This window comes from Callithrix jacchus, chromosome 22 (assembly GCF_049354715.1).
Source record: "Callithrix jacchus isolate 240 chromosome 22, calJac240_pri, whole genome shotgun sequence".
In the NCBI taxonomy this organism is placed as follows: domain Eukaryota; kingdom Metazoa; phylum Chordata; class Mammalia; order Primates; family Cebidae; genus Callithrix; species Callithrix jacchus.
In genome coordinates, this window is record NC_133523.1 from 32,518,152 (window position 1) to 32,543,604 (window position 25,453).

Here is a 25,453-nt window from a genome sequence, read left to right on the forward strand (position 1 = left end):
GAACACATAATCCTAATGATTTTCATTCCAAATTAGTTGACAAGTAAAGATACTCATTAGGAATGGTTGCCTGAAGCAGAGGGGATACAGAATAGCAGGTGGAAAGTTGGCAAACGGTAGTCTAATAGTTAAAGATTGAGGGCTTTGAAATTCAAATTCCAGTTGTATCTTTTAGGAACTCTGTGACATTTGGCAAGTGATTTAAGCTCTTGGTGCCTCACCTGCTTCATCAGTTTACTGGGAATGGTATCAATAATGCCCTCAGGTCTCTGATGGGAGTTAAATGACACTATACAGGTAAAATACTTAGAACAGTATATTAGGGTTCTCCAGAGAAACAGACCAAACACGGTGTGTGTGTGTGTGTGTGTGTGTGTGTGTGTGTGTGTACGCACACACAGATTTATTTAAGGAATTGGCTCACGCAATTGTCAATGCTTGGTACATCCAAAATCTGCAGGGCAGGCCAGCAGGCTGAAGACCCAGTGAAGAGTTGTTCCAGTCTAAAGGCAGTCTGCTAATGTAATTCCTTCTTGTTCAGGGGACATTAGTATTTGTTCTATTAAGAACTTTTACTGACTGAATGAGGCCCACCCATTGTGTCCATTGATTTAAATATTAATCTCATCCATTGATTTAAATGTTAATCTCATCCAAAAAACACCTCCACAGAAATATCCAGAATAATGTTTGACCATATATCGGGATCATGGCCCAGCCAAGTTGACATATAAAATTAACCATGATAAGTCCACCCTTGTCAACTTGGTACATATAAGCATCTCCTAAAACCATACTTCGTATCTGAATGAAGACAGTAAAAAGATTCTACTTCTGCTTAACATTATATAACTATTCTGCATACAACCAAAAACAACTAACCCTTCTCAGAAGAGGATGCGAAGTCTGGGTGATATTAATGCTTCTCCTTGATTACCCACAACCTAGAAACTGTTATAAAGTTAACAATATTTAAATACCCTAATATAAAGTCAGTACATCTTACTGTACATGATAAAGATATGAAAAGGATGAAAACAAAGCTTTGTCGTACACAGATTCATTACAAAATAGGGAAGACACATTCAGGACAATTACAGTTTTTGTTTCTGTAACTGCTCATGTGGTTATAGCTGGTATTCACAGCTACCTTCTTCCATTATCTATTATGTATTCCTTTTGCCCTCAGCAAGCTCCTCAGCTGGTTGTGGTTCATTACCTAGTGTGGTGACCCAAACCTTCATTTTTGAAGGGTCTGGAGAGTAGTTTTGGCAGAAGCATTTTGTGTAAGGAAGACAAATTAATATCTAAAGTGTGCATTCCAGTAAGAAAAAATACTGCTCCTTCCTTGATGGAAGCAATCCATGTATCAACCCACCACCACAGAATGGTACCATAGTGGGGAAGCAGTGTTGGTCTTGGCTGCTGGCAAACTGGGTACTCAGCAGTGTCTGTAGCCAGTTTGGCTTTGGTAAGCGGAAGTCTATGTTGCTGAGCCCATGCATAACTTTCATCACTACTGTCATGACCACTGTGTTTATGAGCCAATGGGTGATGACAAGGGTGGCTGGGGAAAGAGGCTGACTGATATCCACAGAATGGGTCATCCTATGCACCTGATTATTAAAAATCCTCCTCTGCTGAGATTACCCTTTGGTAAGTATTCACATAGGGCACAAATATCTTTATACTTTTTACCTGTTCGCAGAGGTCCATATCTCTTTCCCAGAATTCCTTGTCACCAGTTTCTGGGGTTTTGTTTTGTTTTTTCTGAGACAGAGTCTTACTCTGTCCCCCAGGCTGGAGTGCAGTGGCATGATCTCAGCTCACCGCAACCTCCACCTCCTGGGTTCAAGCGATTCTCCTTCCTCAGCCTCCCAAGTAGCTGGACTACAGGCACATGCCACCACAGCTGGCTAATTTAAGAGAGATGGGGTTTCACCATGTTGGCCAGGCTGGTCTTGAACTTCTGACCTCAGGTGATCTGCCTACCTTGGCCTCCCAAAGCACTGGGATTACAGGTGTGAGCCACTGCACCTGGCCCTCGTCAGTTTGTAAATAATGTTCCTTCCAAGTCCCTGACCATCCATTCAGACCACTGGCTACAGTGCATGAGGTGGTATATAATGTCACATCTGCCTACTACTTTTAGGAAAAATGAACAACCAGATGCAGTGCTCAAAGTTCCAACGACTGGGAGAATTTCCCTTCACCACTGTCCTTCGGGGATGTCCCAGAACAGAATTGCGGTGCTGTCCAGGTGGTGTCTGCCTATCACGCAGAACCATCTGTAAACCAGGCCTAAGTCTTTTCTAACTCTAATGGAAATCCCCTTGAGGCCACGAGTGCAGGCTAGGAGAGTACTGTAGCAGAAAGGGGAGCCACGGGCTTTGGGCCACTTCCTCCCATAAAATGTGCCTTCAGGGCCTGGGTAGGCCTGATCACATATATCCCACTTACATTTAATGACGGGAGTACTACTGTGTACATTTAATGACGGGAGTACTACTGTGTACACCACCCAATTTAATGACGTGGTAGGTCAGATAACACCCCTTTTGTGATGGGTAGTACAGGTTGCATGGTAACTTGGTGGCCCATGATTAAATGTTCAGTCTCTACTAAGGTCCCATAGCAGCCAAAACTGCCTTGAAAGAGTTGTTTTCTAAAAATGAAGACAGGGCTTTGCTCCAAAATCCTAAGGGCCTGCACTGTGATTCCTTTGTTGGGCCCTGCCAGAGACTCCAAACAGCATCCCTCTCTGCCACTGACACTTAAGGCACCATTAGATTTGTTGGATCATGTGGCCCAAGTGGTATAGCAGCTTGCACAGCAGCCTGGACCTGTTGGGCAACCTTCTGTTGTTCTGAGCCCCACTGTAAACTAAAAGCTTTTTGGATCACTTGGTAAATGGCCAGTACAATAACACATCCAAGTGAGGAATGTATTGCCTCCTAAAGCCAAAGAGGCCCCCTATGCATTGTGCCCCTTTCTGACTGTAGAATTTATCCTCCATCTTAGAAGAGATATCTCACCATGCACCACACCACTGGACCCCTGGGAATTTCAGTGCGGTAGGAGGGCCCTGATTTCTTGTTGGATTTCTTTTCTTTTCTTTTCCTTTTTTTTTTTTTGAGACAGAGTTTCACTTTTGTTACCCAGGCTGGAGTGCAATGGCGCAATCTCGACTCACTGCAACCTCTGCCTCCTGGGTTCAGGCAATTCTCCTGCCTCAGCCTCCTGAGTAGCTGGGATTATAGTCACGCTCCACCACACCCAGCTAATTTTTTGTATTTTTAGTAGAGATGGGGTTTCACCATGTTGACCAGGATGGATTCGATTTCTTGACCTCGTGATCCACCCGCGTCGACCTCGTGATCCACCCGCGTTGGCCTCCCAAAGTGCTGGGATTATAGGCGTGAGCCACCACGCCCGGCCTTCTTGTTGGATTTCTTTCCATCCTCTGACATGCAGTGTCTTATGGATAAATCTAGAGTACTTACTACTTCTTATTCACTAGGTTGAATCAGTGTAATGGCATCAATGTAATGGATCAGTGCAGTATCTTTTGTTTGTTTTTTGAGACAGTCTCGCTTTGTCGCCCAGGCTGGAGTGCAGTGTCACGATCTGAGCTCACTGCAATCTACACCTCCCAGGTTCAAGCAATTCTCCTGCCTCAGCCTCCTGAGTAGCTGGGATTACAGGTACATGCCACCATGCCCAGCTAATTTTTGTATTTTTAGTAGAGACGGGGTTTCACCATGTTGGCCAGGCTGGTCTCAAACTCCTGACCTCAGATGATTCACCCACCTTGGCCTGCCAAAGTGCTGGGATTACAGGCATGAGATACTGTGCTGGGTCCAGTAGTAATAGAAGGAAAAACCAATCAAGATCGCTGTGAACTAAATTATGACATATGGCTGGAGAGCTGATATACTCCCTGAGGTAGCACAGTGAAGGTGTATTACTGGCCTTACCAATTAAAAGCAAGCTACTTATGGTGGTTTTAAATAACAAGGATGGAGAAAAAAGCATTTGCCAACTCCTAGCTACAAAAACTCCTCAAGCTACAAAACCACATTTGGGGGCCTGGTACAGTGGCTCACGCCTGTAATCCCAGCACTTTCGGAGGCCGAGGTAGGTGGATTATGAAGTCAGGAGTTCAAGACCAGCCTGGCCAACACGGTGAAACCCCATCTCTACTAAAAATAGAAAATTTAGCCAGGCCTGTAATCCCAGCTACTCGGAAGGCTGAGGCAGAGAATTGCTTGATCCCAGTAGGTGGAGGTTGCAGTGAGCTGAGATTGTACCACTGCACTCCAGCCTAGGTGACAGAGCGAGACTGCATCTCAAAAAAAAAAAAAAAAACAACCAAAAACAAACCACAGCTGCTACAACAGCTACAACTGGAGGCACCACCTTGTTAAGCTTATGATAATGCAGTATCATTCTTCAAGACCCATTTGTCTTCTGCAGAGCCAAATAGACAAGTTGAATGGAGATAGGGTGGCCCCACCCCCCGTATATTTTTCTTAGCGGTGGCACTAATCTCTGCAATCCCTCCAAGAATGCGGTATTGCTTTTGATTTACTATTTTTCCAGGTGGAGACAGTTTTAGTAGCTTCCACCTGTCCTCTCCCACCATAGCAGCCCTCAGTCCACAGGTCAGATAATCAATGTGGGGATTATCTAAGTAGATAGATCTAGTCCAAATTATGTTTATGATACTGGGGATACAACCACAGAATGCTTCTGGGACTTGCTGTGCCCACTGTGAAACAGACCTGAGCTAAAACTCCATTCATTACCTAACTGCCATAAGCCCCTACTCTGACTGGTAGATCACAGTGATGTTTTGAGTCTCCTGGAATTAAGGTCAGTTCAGAGCCAGTGTCTAATTTAAAACAATTTAATAAATATGAAACAATAATTTATTGTGATAAAGAATGCAAAACGGCCATGAAAGAACATTTCAAAGAAAATACCTCTTACAGGGTAACTATCTTGGAAGATAGTTGATATTCCTTTGGTAGAAGTTAAATAGATGGGAAGTCTACTAAAGTGTTAATTGATTTGTGTAAGTGCAAGACTTCTAGGTCAAGTGAACAAAAGCATAACTTGATTAATAAAGACAGAAAGTCAGCGTCCCTCAATGAATACCCAGACTTGAGCCAGTGAAGAGGCCCAGAAACCCTTGAGCAAAGGGGAAGTCAGGTCCCCTTGAGGAAGACCACCAGTATACTTCCAGAAATTTATACTGTTAATCTTTCTCCCAGTCTTCCAAAAGGGACCTATTGCTTTTATTAGAGTGACTGTGCAGAGACCAACACTGAGTTCCCAATATGGCACCATTCTCTGATGGCATGTTGGTTATATTGGACTGCTTTTTTCTCACTGAAATAGACACTGGATATGGACATGCCTTCTTTACACAAAGTGCTGCCACCAAACTACCCTGAAAAGTAATCCCTGCAAGGTCTGATTATTTTCCCCAATGCACAGTATCAATGGATCCCAGATACCTGCATTCTCTTATGTAGTTACCACATTCATATAACCTCGCAATCTTTTTTATTTTATTTTATTTTTTTTTATTGCATTTTAGGTTTTGGGGTACATGAGCAGAGCCTGCAAGACAGTTGCATAGGTACACACATGGCAGTGTGTTTTGCTTCCTTTCTCCCCTTAACCTCGCAATCTTTCATTCACACTTTAACTCACAAGTCCCATTCAAACACACAAAATCTCACATGAACTCCAACTCAATCGTAATCCTTTAAAACATACGCATCAATCTCAAAGCCACAACCATCTAATCACGTACCCCATCACCGTCATACAATCATCCAGAGACTTGAGCATATTCACAAACCACATTCACATACAGTCATCCCTGTGTCCCTCCAGGACCCCTCCCTACCAAAATCCACAGATGGTCAAGTCCCTTATATAAAATGGCATAGTATTTGCATATAATCTATGGAAATCCTCCTGTATTCTTTAAACTCTAAATTACTTATAATACATAATAACCATGTAAATACTATGTAAATAGTTGTTATATTCTATTATTTTAGGGCATGATGACAAGAAAAAAAGTCTGTACAAGTTCAGTACCAATCCAAACATCAATTTCTTTTCCCAGGTATTTTCGACTGAAGGTTGGTTGAATCCACAATGCAGGATCTATGGATAGGGAGGGCCAACTGTACATCATATATTTCACTCACTTTCTCAGTGACAGTTTCAAGTGCAAATCATCTCACATACATGAATAAGAATCAGACACAAGCAGAATCACTTGTTCTTAAACAAGCACCATTTCCTCATATTACACTTGGTGATGGAGTTACTGGTCTCTCAGCAAGGTTAAAAATCCTTACCAAGGATCTGTCCCTTCTGGGAGATGACATGTACCAGCTTCCACTCCTAGTCAGCTCTGGACTCACGCACAAACACACGCAGTCACCTCACACCACTCCTATGGACATATCCAAGGTTCAGGACACCCTGCTCCAGAAATCTGTCATGCATCCATCTCAGCCCATCCTGTTCCCAACCAGCTTCTTCCTTCTTCAGGGACCGCCACAGTCACACTAGTCCTCTAATCATGGGTGAACCTAGTGCAAAACGCGTCACAGAGTGTCACACGGTCCCTGTGCACGTGGCTGTGCTCCCGCAAACGGTAATCACACGCGTCCAGACGGCCTCTTACACTTAAGCCTCATCACCTATCACCCCACAGGGGCCATTGAGGGAGTGGCATGAACCCGCGCGGGCACATAGCACACCCATTCTCAAAAGGGCTCAAAACCGTTTCACGACCCGGCGCGGCTCACACCTGTCAACCAACACTTTGGCGGTCTAGCCCGGAGGATCGCTTGAGTCCAGGAGTTCGAGACCACCCTGGGCAACACATCGAGACTGTTGTCACTACCAAAAAAATAAAAATAGGCCGGGCGCGGTGGCTCAAGCCTGTAATCCCAGCACTTTGGGAGGCTGAGGCGGGTGGATCCCGAGGTCAAGAGATCGAGACCATCCTAGTCAACAAGGTGAAACCCCGTCTCTACTAAAAATACAAAAATTAACTGGGCATGGTGGTGCGCGCCTGTAGTCCCAGCTACTCGGGAGGCTGAGGCAGGAGAATTGCTTGAACCCAGAAGGCGGAGGCTGCGGTGAGCCGAGATCGTGCCATTGCACTCCAGCCTGGGCAACAAGAGCGAAACTCCGACTCAAAAATAAATAAATAAATAAATAAATAAATAAATAAATAAATAAATCGTTTTGGCCAGGCCCGGTGGCTCACGCCTGTAATCCCAACACTTTGAGAGGTGGATGCGGGAGGATGGCTTGAGCCCAGGAGGTGGAGACTGCAGTGAGCTAGGATCGCGCCACTGCACTCGGCCCGGGCAAGAGGGCAAGACCCTGTCTCAAACATAAAAAAAAAAAAAAAAATTGTTTTTAATCGTTTCACATACAAAGCTCACGCGCTACATACACCCTCATAGTTCGTTTCACATCCACCTTCTCCGGAGTCCCCTTAGGACAGGTCTCGCAACAAAACACCTCTCTCACCACAACTCCACAAAGGGAGGCCGGGTTCGTCTGCGCCTGCCAAGAATTATCTTTCAGCCACAGCCCGCGGCGGCTGCCTTGAGGGAGTCAGGGCAGCCGCCGTTCCTGTTCCGAAATCCGTCCTCAGCGGGACACGAAGTCCGGAATCCGGAAACGAACCCTAACAGGTGGGCGTCACTCCAGCCTTCGGTGAAACAGCAAATGCAACCCGGAGCCGGGCCGAACGCACTCGCTCCAGCCCAGGCGTTCTTCCCTCAGACTGCATTTCCCAGAAGACACCGCTGCCCATAGCTACTTCCGGTAGGAACCTCAGCGGGATGGTCTAGGGTTAGCGGCACGTAAGGACGTCCCGGGCCGGTGGGGAGGGCAGAACGGTTTGTGTGGTCTCGCCTGGAATCCGAATCAGAACTTGGACCAGACCCCTCCCTGAGGATGCTGAAGGTGAGAAATCCTGGCTAGCCAGTGCCGTGGAAGAGAAATGTCTATACTTTTAGGCCTCTGAGTGCGGGATCACCCCTTCTGTGGGTGTGTTGTGAGTGCGTGAGGAAGTAGGGTTTATCTTTGGGCTAATTGTGTGTTACTGTTGACAGCGACAGTGGGTGTGCTTTTGTGACAGTGTGATTATGTGTCTGATCATTTGTGTGAATGGGGTTCGTAGGGACTGTGACCGTGATTGTGAGTGGCTATTTGTGTTAAGTCCCATTTATTTACATGAAAGAAAAAACACATTTACACAAACCACTATCCTCGGGTTCACGATCAGGCAGATAGCTATCACTCTTCTCAGTCAATTCTGGTCTCTCACACACAATTAGACACACATGCAGTCACCTCACCCAGCTCCTGTGTACACATCTAAGGCTCAGGACGACCTACTCTAGAGCATCATTCATCCATCTCAGTGCCTCCTGACTACTTGTGGAGTCAGCTGTAGGTATATACACACACACCACAAGCTAAAATCACATTGCCACTCTGCATTTATCATCACAGCCTCAGAAATACACCACATATGTAGTATGCTTATGTACATATGTGTTTATTTTTTCTAAGATTAGGCCACAATGCGCATTGTTCTGCAACTTTTTATTTATTTATTTGAGACAGAGTTTCACTCTTTCACCCAGACTAGAGTGCAGTGGCACGATTTTGGCTCACTGCAACCTCCACTTTCTGGTTTCAAGCGATTCTCCTGCCTCAGCCTCCTGAGTAGCTGGGATTACAAGCGCCCGCCACCATGCTTGGCTAATTTTTGTATTTTTTATAGAGACGGGGTTTCATCGTGTTGGCCAGGCTGATCTCGAACTCCTGACCTCGTGATCCACCCGCCTCAGCCTCCCAAAGTGCTGGGATCACAGGCATGAGCCACCACGCCTGGTCTCTGCAGCTTCTTACTAAAAGATATTTATGTCCTTTTGTCTGTATTCAAAGACAAACAATATTTCCCAGGATGTTTGCAGGTGTGATTCTTCTTTAATTCTTACAGCACTGTGCTTCAAACTAAAGACTCAAGAATTTATTTTGGTCTGGAAATTTTTGCTCTATTTATTTCTTCTCTTCCATCTGTGTTGTTTTAACCTCTACTTTTGAAATTCCTCTTATACATACATTGGGTCTTTTGGGTCTGTTTTCTGTCTTCCTAGTCTTTTCACATAATGTTCATTTCCTTTTCTTTTTCCTCTTAATTCAGTGAAAATCTGCTCAGGGCATTTCTCAGCACCCTGGTCCTGACTTCCATTTCTTTATAGCATTCGGACACTGAGCTGGCCTAACTATCCCTTCTGCTGAAGAGCCTGGTCCTTGCTTTTCCTGAGTCTATCCTGCTATAGCTGCATTTCCTCATGGTTTTGAGTAAAGCTAGGATTTGTTCAGATTCCCTCTAATCATTTATGTGTGTGTGTATCAGATCTGGGAACAGGAGATATGAGGGGGAAGAAAAATGTCATTCTGAATTAACATTTTAGGAGCTTAGAGGTAATAATCTTCTGTCTTTTCTTTTACTCCCCTCTCCCCCAGCAACACCTTTGGATTGAGTTTCTTCCAGAGGGAACCAAGAAGAGGATTAATTAATACATTCAATTGTAAAATAAGCCATGGCTCATGTAAGTTGGTTTTTTCTTGGTCCTAATTCAAATAGTTTTCGTGTGTGTGTGTGTGTGTGTTTGTGTGTGTATGTGTGTGTGTGTGTGCAGGGCATGTGACTACTTGCATTTATTTATTTGAGACATAGCCCCACTCTGTCTCCTAGGTGGGAAGGTTGGAGTGCAGTGGTGCAATCTTGGCTCACTATAGCCTCTACCTCCCAGGTTCAAGTGATTTTTGCATTTTAGCCTCCCAAGTAGTTGAGACTACAGGCACATGCCACCATGCCCAGCTAATTTTTTTTTTTTTCTGAGATGGAGTTTTGCTCTTGTTACCCAGGCTGGAGTGCAATGGCATGATCTCGGCTCACTGCAACCTCCGCCTCCTGGGTTCAGGCAATTCTCCTGCTTCAGCCTCCTGAGTAGCTGGGATTACAGGCACGTGCCACCATGCTCAGCTAATTTTTTGTGTTTTTAGTAGAGACGGGGTTTCACCATGTTGACCAGGATGGTCTTGACCTCGTGATCCACCCGCCTCGGCCTCCCAAAGTGTTGGGATTACAGGCGTGAGCCACCGCACCTGGCCGCCCAGCTACTTTTTATACTTTTAGTAGAGTTTCACTAGGCTGGTCTCAAACTCCTGGCCTCAAGTGATCCGCCCATCTCAGCCTCCCAAAGTGGTGGGATTACAGGCATGAGCCACGCGCCCAGTCTGCATTCTTTATTCTGACATTGTTTCTTATCTGAGAATTATACAATAACTTGCTATTGAGTAAGTAATGGTGCCAGAATTTCAGGCCCTTCATTTTTTGCTCCTCTCCTCTCCAACCCATGTTCATACACTTGTTAAATAAATCATTCTTCATCTCCCTTATGTGCAATCTTCTAACAGAAACAAGTTGAGAATACAAATAATATTCTTTTGAAGTCGGGCATGGTGGCTCACACCTGTAATCCCAACGCTTTGTGAGGCAGAGGCAGCCAGATCACCAAGGCAGGCAGATCACCTGAGGTCGGGAGTTCGAGATCAGCCTGACCAACGTGGAGAAACCTTGTCTCTACTAAAAATACAAAATTAGCCAGGTGATGGGCACCTGTAGTCCCAGCTACCCGGGAGGCTGAGGCAGAGGTTGCAGTGAGCCAAGATTGTGCCATTGGACTCCAGCCTGGACAACAAGATCAAGACTCTGTCTCAAAAAAAAAAAAAATTAGTGTTTCTCTTGTTAAAACTTGATTTGATAAGGTTAAATTTTGATAAGGTTAAAAATTTGATTTGTTAAACTTGATTTAATAAATATTTATTGAGTACCTACTATGTGACAGGCCATTCTTCTGGGTAACTAGGAATAAATCAGTGGGAAAAAAATATCACATATATGCAAATCTTCCCTTCTGAAGCTTAACTGGTAGTGAGAGATAGAAAATAACTTATGTATTGTAAGACTTAAGACACACACCCAGATTTATGCAGAGAGAGTAAGCAAGACAGAATTAACAAAATAATCACATGATGAAAGCCAGGCACAGTGGCTCATGTCAGTAATTCCAAAGCTTTGGGAGGCTAAGGCTGGAGAATCACTTGAGCCCAGGCATTCCAGAATAGTCTAGGCAACATAATAAAACCCAATCTCTACAAAAAAAATTTTTATTAATTAGCTGGGTGTGGTTGCATGCACCTATAGTTCTAGCTACTCGGGAGGCTGAGGCTAAGGTGGGAGAATCACTTGAAAGCCCAGGAGTTTGAGGCTGCAGTGAGCTATGATCACACCACTGTACCCCAGCCTGAGTGACAGAACAAGACTGTTTCAAAAAAAGAAAATGTACATGATAAAATTAAGACCAGAGAAAAAAGAAAACAGACTAGATAAGATTCAGGGCACATCACAGAACTACACATGGCCCACGGACATTATATACTTTTAAAGTATAAATTTCAAAATGAAGATACAATAGTTCTGAATACATGTGTATTGAATATCATAGCAGTACCTCCCCTAAAGCAAAATTTAAAGCAGATAGAAGAAATAGACACTTGCCAGAAGTAGGAGATATTAATTCACTCTTCTCAGTCCAAATCAGGCCAAGTAGACTAAATTTAATAAGGGAATAGAAGTACTAATCCACATACTCTATCAGGTCTACATTATTGATGCTTCTATGTTAAATTTGGTATCCTGATACTTGTTAATATTCATTCTTCTTTCAAGTGGCTATGGAACATTCAGTAAAAAATGACATCTACCAAAATCACAAATGTATTTTCCATTTTGATCCTGCAATCCAACTCCTGGTACTTTTTCTTATAGATATACCTATATTTGTTATATTTGTATGAAATGATAAATCCACAAGAGTATTCATTGTACTATTGTTTGTAATAGCCAAAGACTGGAAATAATGAATCTATAGGTTTAATTGATAAACTATAAGTATTAATATAAATAGTTGAATTATATATACTTAGGTAAAAATAAAGAAGCTGTTCACCACAGATATGGCAAGATCCTTTGTATTTAATAAGTGAAAAAAATCAAGTACAAAACTGAGTATTTTATAGTGTGTTATTGTTTGTATAAGAGGGTGAAAAATGGGCCGGGCGCGGTGGCTCAAGCCTGTAATCCCAGCACTTTGGGAGGCCGAGGCGGGTGGATCACGAGAGATCAAGACCATCCTGGTCAACATGGTGAAACCCCGTCTCTACTAAATATACAAAAAATTAGCTGGGCATGGTGGCACGTGCCTGTAATCCCAGCTACTCAGGAGGCTGAGGCAGGAGAATTGCCTGAACCCAGGAGGCGGAGGTTGCGATGAGCCGAGATCGTGCCATTGCACTCTAGCCTGGGTAACAAGAGCGAAACTCCGTCTCAAAAAAAAAAAAAAAAAAAAAAAGAGGGTGAAAAATTATATGTATATATTTACTTATAAAGTTGTTTATCCATGGGGGCAAGAGATGGGAGACAAAATGAAAAGGAGAGAAATGAGACAAGACATATGAATGCATACCTTTTTAGTTCTTAACCATTTAAGAAAGGAAAAGAAAATATAAAAATATGCCAGGTGCAGTGGCTCATGCCTGTAATTCCAACACTTTGAGAGGCCACTGCAAGAGGATTACTTGAAACCAGGAGTTTGAGACCAGCCTGGCAACAAAGACCCCATCAGTACAAAAAAAGAATTAGCTGGGCATGGTGACATGTGCCTGTAGTCCCAGCTACTTGGGACACTGAAGCAGGAGAGTTGATTGTGCCTAGGAGTTTAAGGTTGCAGTGAGCTATGATCTCGCCACTGAACTCCAGCTTGGGTGACAAAGCGAGATGCCCCCCATCCCTACCCCCAAAAAGGAAAATAAAATGTAAAAATAAAAATCTATTATCAAGGTTTATAATTTTCTCTAGCCGTTTTTAGCTACTTAGATTTAGTCATGGAGTAGGAGCAGAGATGGATTTATCAAGGATTCAGGCTTTGTCAAGCAAGTGTGAAATGAGAGGGCTAAGGGAGTTCATGTTGGGAGTGATTATGAAGTTAAGTGATTAGTTGAGCATGGAATTGAAGTTGGGTAAGAAGAGAGAGAAGAAGTATGGAGTGGGGTAAGTGCCAATGTGAAGGTGATCAGAGAAGGATACTTGATATTTTGGAGGTGATGCAGTTATTGCTAATCACAAGGTCTAGAGTAATAACATGGGGAGTGAGTGAAGTAGAATGGAAGATAAGCTCATAGAAAAGTAGAAGAGGTTAAGGAATTGGGGCCATGATATTAGAAGAACTCAGTATATGGCTATTTGAAGTCACTGAAAATAAAGATTAGTAGTATTAGAGTTAGTGATTTGAGCCAGGAGCTAAAATTCCTGAGGGGCAAAAGCCTGCATATGAACACATCACTGCAACAGAGAGAGATAATACATGGTATAGGCTGATGAAATGATGACATTAGATTTTAGAGAAGGGGCCCAGGCGTGGTGGCTCACACCCATAATCCCAGTACTTTGGGAGGCTGAGGCAGACAGATCACTTGAGGTCAGGAGTTCGAGACCAGGCTGGACAACATGGTGAAACACTGTCTCTACCAAAAATACAAAAATTAGCCAGGTATGGTGGTGCGCACCTGTAATCCCAGCTACATGGGAGGCGGAGGCATGAGAATTGCTTGAACCCGGGAGGCAGACGTTTTAGTGAGCCAAGATCGTGCCATTACGCTCCAGCCTGGGCAACAGAGTAAGACTCTGTTTCAAAAAAAAAAAAAAAGATGTTAGAGAAGGAAAGACAGTTGTCTGACACCAATAATGAGAAGCAAAGAGGACAGTGGTACAAAGGCTGTGGGAGGGAAAATAAAAAGCCAGCACTTGAGGTGTCCTCAGGGAATGAATGGTTAATTAAGTCACACGTGGAAAATCTTATAACTTCACAACTTGGGGTTTTCCAGTGAGATGTGATAGGAATTGGTGTTAGGTGATCTCACTGAGCAGAAAGACTTTGCTGTGTGAAGCTTTAGGATTAGATGGAGATAGGATTAGTGCTTGCATGGAAAAATTGAAGATCTTGCTGGAAAATAGATGATCACCAATTACAAACTCCAGTTTTTAGACTGAACAGAGTATGTTAGACTTGGGTCACATCTATGAACATCTGGATTATTCTATGTTAATATTCTTTAATTTAGGAGCATAGTATATATACAGGGAGAGGTGGTGGATGATGACAGTTAAGATTTATATGTAACCTTAGAAAAGACCTTAGAGATTTTATTCACCCCAGAGATTCAAGTTTAAGAGAATTATTAAATCCCTTATTGTAAGATTAAATAAGGCTGGGTGCAGTGGCTCATGCCTGTAATCCCAACACTTTGGGAGGCCAAAGTGGGAGGATTGCATGAGCCCGGGAGCTCAAGACCAGCCAGAGCAATATAGTGAAACCCCATCTCTTAAAAAAAAAAAGATCAAATGTTGTGCTACCAATAAAAATCATATTACAGTTACAATAACTATTGCCAGGTAACAAACCACCCCAAAATTTAGTAGATTAAAACAACAGTCATGGTTGAGCTTGCAAATCCACAGTCTCAGCAGAGCTCAGTAGGGATCACTTGCCTCTGTTTCATGTGGTATCAGCTGAAATGGCCTGACTGGTAGCTAGCTGACCCACTTTCAAGATAGTTCCCTCACATGGCTTGCAAGCTGTCGCTGGGTGTTGTTTGGGGAGCCTTGATTCCTTTCCCCATGAGCTATGCCATGGGCTGGTTAGGCTTCCTAGGAACATGGTGGCGGGGTTTCCAGAATGAACATTTCCAGAAAGTAAGGCAGAAGTATGAGACGTTTTTGTGGTCTAACCACAGAAGTCACATAATCACTTCTGCCATATTCTATAGGTTGAATAAGTCACAGATGTCCTCTCAGGTTCAAGAGAGAGAAGGGGACACAGACCTTTACACCAGTTGGAAGAGGGATGTCAAGGTTACATTGAAGAAAGATATTTGGGATGCAAGATACGGCTTTGTCCATTTATGGAAAATATAGTCTGTACCAGATGTGTACTAAAGAATTTGCAGGAAAACTAAAAATACCTACGGCATGATAGTCACAATCATGAAGAAAATTCTTCAAGTTCTTTTTCTCAAGATAGAGATTTTAATAAGACATTTTAGAAAAGTTTTCAACTATTTAATATAATAGGGAGCCTCTACTTATTTTCTTAATTTCTAGATGACTGATTAACAGGAGTTTCCCACCTACTCAAGATGTGTCTGCAGAAATTGAATTGTTTAAGAACATGTAGGCACTCCACTTCAGTCACACTAAATTCCTCTTTGACCCATGTCCCAGGCTTAGCCTGTATACTCACTAGATGTCTCCTTTCTTGCAGTGGCTTCTTTTAGCACCTCTCTTTTCTTTTTAGAAATGTTTCTTATGATTTCTAAAATAGCACTATGATTTGTCATTTTAGGAGTTGGTGATGTTCAGAGATGTGGCTATAGATGTCTCTCAGGAGGAATGGGAATGCCTGAACCCAGCACAGAGGAATCTGTACAAGGATGTGATGCTGGAGAATTACAGCAACTTGGTGTCACTTGGTAAAGTTATCTAAAAATTAAAAATCTCTCCAAGTACTTTCCTCAGTTAAAAAAAAAAAAAGAAACTGACAATTCAGAATTCCTCTAACAATTCATAATGTACTTTTTGGAATTCCTGCTTTCAAATAACTGGATGAATTTTCTCTTTATGTATTGCAGAAAGAAGTACAGCTAAATAGAGATTCATTTTCATTTTCCCCATCCTCCCATGTTCTTTTGGTCCTTTCTTATAACTCTTCCTTGATGTTTAAGGGGCAGAACTGGAAATCTGTAACATTAATCAAAGAAACCAGACTCTCTGTTGTTTCACTTCCACTGTACTAAATCTGCCAATGTACTAGCATAAGATTAAAACTAGACATATGGGTTCCAGGAGTGAACCTTTTTTCTTTCCTGGGTAATATAGTGGTAGGCTGGAGTAATAAATGTTTATTTACTATTCTCAAATGAACACTTCTCCATTTCCTATAAATGTACTCTCTTTTATCTTTTATTTTTTAAATTTTTTATTTTACTTTTTTTTGAGATGGAGCTTTGCTCTTGTTGCCCAGGCTGAAGTGCAATGGCGTGATCTCAGCTCACGGCAACCTCCGCCTCCCAGGTTCAAGCGATTCTCTTGCCTCAGCCTCCCGAGAAGCTGGGATTACAGGCATATGCCAACATACCAGCTAATTTTGCATTTTTTAGTAGAGACAGGGTTTCTCCATGTTGGTCAGGTCAGTCTTGAGCTCCCAACTGCAGGTGATCTGCCTACCTTGGCCTCCAAAGTCCTGGGATTACAGATGTGAGCCACCATGCCTAGCCTTTTATTGTTTTTATTTTATTTATTTATTTATTTATTTATTTATTTATTTATTTATTTTTGAGACGGAGTTTCACTCTTGTTACCCAGGCTGGAGTGCAATGGCACGATCTCGGCTCACTGCAACCTCCGCCTCCTGGGTTCAGGCAATTCTCCTGCTTCAGCCTCCTGAGTAGCTGGGATTACAGGCACGTGCCACCATGCCCAGCTAATTTTTTGTATTTTTAGTAGAGACGGGGTTTCACCATGTTGACCAGGATGGTCTCGATCTCTTGACCTCGTGTTTTTATTTTTTTAACAGAGTTTCACTCTTGTCATCCAGGCTGGGGTACAGTGGCACAATCTTGGCTCACTGCAACCTCCACCTCCCAGTTTCAAGCAATTCTCCTGCCTCAGCTTCCTGAGCTGAGATTACAGGTGCCTGCCACCATACCCAACTAATTTTTGTATTTTTAATAGAGACAGGATTTCACCATGTTGGCCAGGTTGGTCTTGAACTCCTGGGCAAGTCTTGCACCTGACTTGTACTCTCTTTTAAATGATTTGCCTTTGGCAGTTATTTTTTAATAACTTTATACAGTTAACATTTAAAAAAACATGAGGCCCGGTGCAGTGGCTCACACCTGTAATCCCAGCACATTGGGAGACTAAGGTGGATAAATCCTCTGAGATCAGGAGTTCAAGACCAGCCTGGCCAATATGGCAAAACCCCGTTTCTACTAAAAACACAAAAATTAGCCAGGTGCAGTGGCGAGTGCCTGTAATCCCAGCTACTCAGGAGGCTGAGGCAGGAGAATCACCTGAATCCCGGAAGTGGAGGTTGCAGTGAGCTGAGATTGCACCATTGCACTCCAGCCTGGACCCTGTCTCAAATCAATCAGTCAATCAATAGTGTTCTACAGAACTGTGAGAGAATACATTTGTGTTGTTTTAAGCCACCCAGTTTGTGGGACTTTGTTAATGGTAGCCCTAGGAAACTAATAGAGGGGAATCAAGAGTGAAACTCCATCTCAAAAAAAAGAATAAATATCTCAGGAAACTACCTTTTTTTTCATCACAGCAAAATAAGAGAAAGCTTGCATAAATTTCAGTACCATTTTATCACCTATTTCTTTGCTTTGTTATGATCCTGTTTTCATCTGAATATGAATATTTCATTTCTTCTCCTTTATTTCCTCTGTATCCCTTATCAAGTACCTTTTTGATCTGTGATTTATTTTTATTTTTATCAGTTCTGAATCGATGTGTTTGGATACTTTTAATTCCATCTCATCTCAATTTCTTTTCTTATAACTAGGACTTTCTGTTTCTAAGCCAGCCATAATCTCCTCATTGGAGCAAGGAAAGGAGCCCTGGATGGTTGTGAGGGAAGAGTCAGGAAGATGGTGCCCAGGTGAGTGAGCAAGCACAGGAAGCTCTTGCAGGGAGCAGGCCAGCTGGTCAGAATGTTGGGTTGGCAAGGTTATTTTAAACCACATACTTAAGGAAAACCTAATTTTAAAACATATCACAAAGCTATAGTAATCAAACAGTGTGGTACTGACATAAAGACAGACATGTAGACTCATGGAATAGAATAGAGATCCCAGAAGTAAACCCTTGCATAAAGAGTCAAATGATTTTAGACAAGGGTGCCAACACTTTAGTGGAGAAAACTCCACAGGCAAAGAAATACAGTTGTACCCTTATCTTACACCATATAGAAAAATTAACTCAGAATTGATCAAGGACCTTGGCCAAGCATGGTGGCTCACGCCTGTAATCCCAGCATTTTGAGAGGCCAAGGCAGGCAGATCACGAGGTCAGGAGATCGAGATCATCCTGGCCAACATGGTGAAACCCTATCTCTACTAAAAATACAAAAATTAGCTGGACATGGTGGCGCATGCCTGTGATCCCAGCTACGCAGGAGGCTGAGGTAGGAGAATCACTTGAACCAAAGAGTTGGAGGTTGCAGTGAGCCAAGATCACACCACTGCACTCCAGCCTGGCGACAGAGCAGACTGTGTCTCAAAAAAAAAAAAAAGAATGGAAAAGAATGGATCTGAGACCTAAATGTGAGAGCTAAAACTATAAAACTCTTAGAAGAAAACATTGGAGAAAAGCTTCATGATATTGGATTTGGCAGTGATTAGTTGTGTATAACACCAAAAGCACTGGCAACAAAAGCAAAAATAGACAAATGGGACTACATCAAACCTAAAAACTTCTGTACATCAAAGGACACAATCAACAGTGTTTATTAATTTTGTTTGTTTGTTTTGAGACAGGGTTTTGCTCTGTCACTCAGGCTGGATGGAGTGCAGTGATGCAAACTCGGCTCACTGCAACCTCTCCCTCCCTGGCTTAAGCAATCCTCCCATCTCAGCTTCTTGAGTAGCTGGAACTACAGGCACATACCACCATGCCTGGCTAACTTTTTAATTTTTTGCAGAGGTGAAGTCTTGCTATATCACCCAGCATGGTCTCAACCTCCTTAAGCAGTCCTCCCACCCCAGCCTCCCAACGTGCTAGGATTATAGGCACGCATCACTGTGCCTAGCCAGTTTATTTTTTAAAAGATTCAGGCTGGGCTCAGTGGCTCACACCTGTAATCTCAGCACTTGGGGAGGCTCAAGTGGGAGGATTACTTGAGCTTAGGAGTTTTGACCTGTCTGGGCAACATAGCAAAAGCCCTGTCTTTACAGAAAAATTAAAATTAAAAATTAGTCAGGCATGATGGTACATGCCTGTAGTCCCAGATGCTCAGGAGACTGAGATGGGAGGATCACTTGAGCCGAAGAGTTTGAGGCTACAGTGAGCCAAGATCGTACCACTTTACTCCAGTCAAGGTGACAGTGCAAGATGCTGTCTCAAAATAAATAAATAAATAAAAGATTCATACAGGTTGCTTTGCTAGGTGATGGGAATACATTTTTAAAATATCATAAAGACATTTTAAATTTAGTAGGGGATCAAGAATACATGGATGTTCTAATAGAATCGCTAGGAAAAAAATGGTTAGAAATTAGGAAAGTTAGAGAAAGTAATATATGACCATATTGAGGAGGTGGAGATGGCAGAGGGATGATTGAGAAGGCAGGAGGTCAACTAGGAAAGTTTGGGGTGCTATAGGCCAAGAGCAGATCCGTTCTATAGGCCAGAGTTCTTTGATGATGTCCGTGACTCATTGAAGTGCTACAGGCTGAATATGGTGGCTCTTGCCTGTAATCCCAGGACTTTGGGAGGCCAAGGTAGAAGGATTGCTTGGGCCTAGGAGTTTGAGGCCAGTCTGGGCCATATAGCGAGATCCTGTCTCTACTGAAAAAAATTAAAAATTAGCCTAGCATGGTGGCATGCACCTGTAGTCCCAGTTACTCAAGGGGCTGAGTTGGGAGGATTGTTTGAGCTGGGAAGGTCAAGGCTGCAGAGAGCCGTGATTCTGCCATTGCACTCTAGTCTGGGTAACACAGCAAGACCCTGTCTCAATCAATCAATAAAATGCTACAGAACTGTGAGAGAATACATTTGTGTTTTAAGCCACCCAGTTTGTGGGACTTTGTTAATGGCAGCCCTAGGAAACTAATAGAGGGGAATCATAGAAAAATGAATGGTACATATTGTCCTACATGTTTTAATGTAAAGATAACATTCCTTTACCAATTTTTTATACCTGGGTAGGCCTTTTTCTTGACATAGATACAGTGATTTTCTTTAAAAAAAAGAAAAAAGACCTTTTATTTTGACATAATTACGGATTCACAAGAGGTTGCCAAGAAATGTATGGAGAAGTCCTGTGCACCCCCCTTGCAGCTTCCCTCAGGGTTAATACCTTACCCAACTATAGTACAATACCATACCAAAAAAATTGACATTGCTACGATTCATAGAACTTACTCAGATTTCACTAGTTATACATGCACTCATTTATCTGTGTATATGTATAACTCTATGTAGTTTTATCACATGTAGCCTTGTGTCACCACCACAGTAGCCAAAATACTCAACAATACCATCACCACAAGACTCCCTTACGTTACCTCTTTATATCTATACTTATCCCATTTCTCTTTTCCCTAACCCTTGTGATACGGTTTGGCTGTCCCTGCTCCCAAATCTCATCTTGAATTGTAGCTGCCATATTTCCCATGTGTTGGGGGAAGGACCTCGTGGGAAATAATTGAATCATGGTGGCAGTTTCCCCCACATTGTTATCATGCTAGTGAATAAGTCTCATGAGAGCTGAGACTTATTTATAAGGGGTTTCCCCTTTTGCTTGGCTCTCATTCTCTCTTGCCTGCTGTCATGTAAGACGTGCTTTTGCTCCTTCTTTGCCTTCTGCTATGATTGTGAGGCCTTCCCAGCCATATGGAACTGAATCCATTAAACCTTTTTCTTTATAAATTACCTAGTCCCGGGTGTGTCTTTATCAGCAGCATGAAAACAAACTAATATACCTTGGCAACCATATTCTGTTCTCTGTATAATTATGTAATTTCATGAATGTTACATAAATGGAATCCTGTATATGGGTGTTTGTTTTTTACATTCATGTACAAATTTGTACATGAAAATAAGTCTTCATTTGTTTACAGTAAATGCTCAAGAGTGTAGTTGCTGGGTGGTGTGATAAATCCATTTTTAGTTTTGCAAGGAGCTGCCAAATTATTGTGCACAATGGTGGTATCGTTTTACACTCTTACCAGCCATGTATGTGTGATCCAGTTTCTCTAGTCATAGCCAACTTTTGGTGTTATAATTGTTTTTCTTTGTAGCCATTCTATTAGATAGGTAACTATATCTCATTGTGATTTTAATTTGAATTTTCTTAATGACAAATAATGTTGAACAACTGTGTGTGCCATCTGTCTATCCTGTTGATTGAAATGTCTCTTCATGCCTTTTGCCTGTTTTCCAATTTGGTTGGTTTTTTTACTGTTGAGTTTTCAAAGTTCTTTTTGTATCTTAGACAGAAGCCCTTTGCTGGATATATGACTTGCAAATATTTTCTCCCAGTCTGTAATTTATTTTTTTATCCTTTTAATAGGGTCTTTGCAGAGCAAAAGTTTTTAATTTTGATGAGGTCTAATTTATCTTTTTTTCTCTTATGAATTGTGGTTTTTGGGGTGTGTGTGTGTGTGTGTGTGTGTGTGTGTATTTAGTGTCATGCCTAAGAACTCTTTGCTTGTCAAAGTTCTAAATGTCCTTAAGATTTTCTCTGATCTTTTTTAGAAATTCTATAGTTTTACATTTTTCATTTAAGTTTGTGGTTCATTTTGAGTTCATTTTTATAAAGTTGTGAGATTTAGATCAAAGTTTTTTTTTTTCTATGGATGCCCATAGCATTTATTTAAAAGTTATCCCTTCTCAGGTGAATAGCTTTTCACCTTTGTCAAAAATTAGTTGTGTACATTTGTGTGACACTGTTTCTGGGTTCTCTGTTCTCTTGCATTGATCTTTGTGACCATCTCTCTTCTAATGCCACCTTTCATGATGGCTTCAGGTATATAGTAAGCCTTAATATTGGAAGGAGTGATTCTTCCCACTGTGTTATTTTTCACAACTGTTTTGGCTATCCTTGGGACCTTTTTGCATATAAGTTTTAGAAAATCTTGTCTGTGGCTACAAAAAACTCCCTGAGATTTTCATGGGAATTGTGTTAAGCCTATAGCTGAAGTAAGAGAGAACACCTTTACTCGGTTGAGTCTTCCAAAGCATGAAAACAGCATGTCTCTCTAAATACTTTTTGTTTTCCTTGATTTGTTTTATTAGCATCTTACAATTTTCATCATACAGAATCTGTACATGTTTTGTTATTTTTATACCTAAGTATTTCATCTTCTTTGGAGCATTTGTAAAGGGCATTGCATTTTTATATTGGGATGCAGTTGATTTTGTGTATTAATCCTGTGACCTTTCTCAACTTGCATATTAGTATTAGTTTTTCTTCTAATTTTTTTCTTAGAGATTTCTACTTATAAACAAATTATCTACAATCATTTTCTTTTTATATTGTAGTCTATGCCTTTTATTTCTTTTTCTTGCCTTATTGGAGTGACAAGAACTTCTAATACTATGTTGAATAAGGGTGGTAAAAGTGGATGTCTTTATGTTCTCCCTATTTTGGAAGGAAAGCGTTCAGTCTTTTAACATTAAGTAGGATGTCAGTTCTAGGAATTTTGTAGATGCTTTATATTATTAGGTTGAGGAAATTCCCCTCTCTTTTTAATGCCCTGAGAGGTTTTTTAAAAAAAATATGAATGAGTATTGATGTGATCATGTTATTTTTCTTATCATATTTATATGTTATATTGAACAATTTCCCAATATTAAATGAGCTTCTTATACCTAGAATAAATTACATTTAGTCATGGTATATTATGCTTCTTATTCATTGTTGGGTTGGATTTGATTGCTAAAATATGTTTAACAATTTTTTCATTTAGGGTCATGAAAGATGCTGACTTGTATTTTCTTTGTTGTGGCACCTTAGTCTGGTTTTGGTGTCAGAGTAATACTGGCCTCATAAAGTGAATTGAGAAGTGTTCTCTTTTCTTCTGTTTTCTGGAAGAAATTGTGAAAAACATCATATGTTTGGTAAAATTCTCCAGTGAAATAGCCTGAACCTGGAAATTTCTTTTGGAGAGCTTTTTAATTATAAATTCAATTTATTTAATAGTTATAGGACTATTCAGATTACCTATTTTATCTTAGCAAAGTATTGGTATTTTGTGATTTTCAAGGATTTGGTCCGTTTCTTCTAATTTGTTGAACTTATAAAGTTGTATGTGATATTCTTAATATTCTGTATATTCATATATATAATGGATGTATATATATGCATATATATATGTATATACTTACAATTTTTTTGAAAATTTTTTTCTTTAAGACTCTCTCTTTGACCCATGGATTATTTTTAAATTAATTATTATTTTAATTGAAAATACAAATTATATGTATTTATGGTCTATAACATGTTTTGATATACATATATATTATAAAAATGATTAAATCGAGCTAATTAACATATATATTACCTCACATTCTTCTTTTTTTGTTCTTTCACAACATTTATTTTAGAAATTTATTTTTGTGTGTAAGGGAGAACATTTAAGATCTACTTTCCTAGCAGTTTTTAAGTTTACAGTATACTGTTTCAGCCAGGCGTGGTGGCTCAGGCCAAGTGTGGTGGCTCACACCTGTAATCCCAGCACTTTGGTAGGCCAAGGTAGGTGGATCACCTGAGGTCAGGAGTTCAAGACCACCCTGCCCAAGATGGTGAAACCCTGTGTCCACTAAAAATAAAAAAAAATTAGCTGGGCATGGTGGCCCACACCTCTAATCCCAGATACTCAGGAGGCTGAGGCAGGAGAAATGCTTGAGCCTGGGAGGCGGAAGTTGCAGTGAGCCAAGATCATGCCATTGCACTCCAGCGTGGGCACCAAGAGCAAGACTGCCTCAAAAACAAAAGCCCAATATACTGTTTCAAGAGAATTTATAATTTATTGGCAAAGCCTTTTGAGAAGCATGCTTTAAAATCTTTGTCAGATAATTCCAACATGTGATTCATCCTTGTATTTGCATTAGTTGGTTGCCTTTTCTTCTTCAGATTTTGGTTTTCTTGGATTTTGGTATGACAAGTGATTTTCATTTGTACCTTGGATATTTTAGTTATTATGTTTCAGAGAGTCTTGATTCTATTTAATCAATTTGAGTAAGTAGTTATCCTGTTAGATTTAGTAAAGATCTGATCTACTTTTGTAGACTTTAGTTCCATTGACAATTTTGTTTTCAGAACAATTACAATGTTATTCTGATCTGCTCCATACCTCTCGTGCTGCTGGGGCCAAAAGCACATGAAGAGATGTTCACCACTCCTAGCCACTAGGGAAATGCTAATCAAAACCACAATGAGGCTGGGCACGGCGGCTCATGCCTGTAATCCCAGCACTTTGGGAGGCCAAAGTGGGTGGATCACTTGAGGTCAGGAGTTTGAGACCAGCCTGGCCAACATGGTGAAACCCTGGGTCTACCAAAAAATACAAAAATTAGCCAGGCCTGGTGGCACGCGCCTGCAGTCCCCTGGTGGTACTCTGGAGGCTGAGGCACAAGAATCACTTGAACCTGGTAGATGAAGGTTGCAGTGAGCTGAGATTGCGCCACTCACTCCAGCCTGATCGACAGAGTGAGACTCTGTCTGAAAAACAAACAAACAAACAAACACAAAAACCCACACATAATGCAATATCACCTCATATTCGATAGGATGGTTAATGTAAAAAACATAAAATAATAGGTGTTGCCAGGGACATGGAGAAATTGGAAACTTTGTGCACTATTGGTGGGAATGCAAAATGGTACAATGTATTAGATCATTCTTGCATTGCTATGAAGAAATACCTGAGACTGGATAATTTGAAAAGAGGTTTAGTTGGCTCATGGTTCTGCAGGCTTTACAGGAAGCATGGCCCTGCTCAACTTCTGAGAGGAGCTTTTATTCATGGTGGAAGGTGAAGGAACAGCAGGCACTTTACATGGTGAAAGTAGGAGCAAGAGAGAGTGGGGGGCACGGGAGGTGCCACACAGTTTCAAATGACCAGATCTCATGAGAACTCACTCACCATCATGAGGATAGCACCAAGAGAATGGGGCTAAACCACTTATGAGAAAACAGCCCCCATGATCCAATTACTGCCCACCAGGCCCACCTTCAACACTGAGGATTACGATTCAACATGAGATTTAGAGGGGACACATATCCAAGCTATATAACAGTATGGTAATTTCTCAAAACATTAAAAATAGAATTGCCATATAATACAGCAATTCTGCTTCTAGGTATATACCCAAAAGAATTGAAAGTAAGAATGCAAACTGATGGTTTTATACCCATGTTCATAGCAGCATTATTCACAATAATCAAAAGGTAGAAGCAACCTAGTGTCCATC

At 41.4% G+C, this 25,453-nt stretch overlaps 2 protein-coding genes across 5 annotated transcripts in view; one reads left to right on the forward strand and one right to left on the reverse strand.

Moving 5' to 3' along the window:
* ZNF567 (zinc finger protein 567) overlaps positions 1–7,836 on the reverse strand; it is a 50,927-nt gene extending 43,091 nt beyond the window's left edge. For all 3 annotated transcript variants that reach the window (XM_008987817.5, XM_078359112.1, XM_017968127.4), the window contains exon 1: positions 7,576–7,836. The gene's annotated coding sequence lies outside the window, so the exon portion shown is untranslated. The remainder of the gene's footprint in view (positions 1–7,575) is intronic.
* ZNF461 (zinc finger protein 461) overlaps positions 1–25,453 on the forward strand; it is a 41,908-nt gene that overhangs the window by 7,080 nt on the left and 9,375 nt on the right. The window contains exons 3-6 of one of the 2 annotated variants that reach the window (XM_008987815.5): positions 6,146–7,875; positions 9,592–9,677; positions 15,594–15,720; positions 17,820–17,915. In XM_008987815.5, coding sequence (XP_008986063.1) covers positions 9,669–9,677; positions 15,594–15,720; positions 17,820–17,915 — 232 coding nt within the window. In that variant the 5' untranslated portion in view covers positions 6,146–7,875; positions 9,592–9,668. Of the gene's footprint in view, positions 1–6,145; positions 7,876–7,915; positions 8,017–9,591; positions 9,678–15,593; positions 15,721–17,819; positions 17,916–25,453 lie in introns of those variants that run through there. The other variant, XM_008987814.5, reaches the window with a different exon arrangement.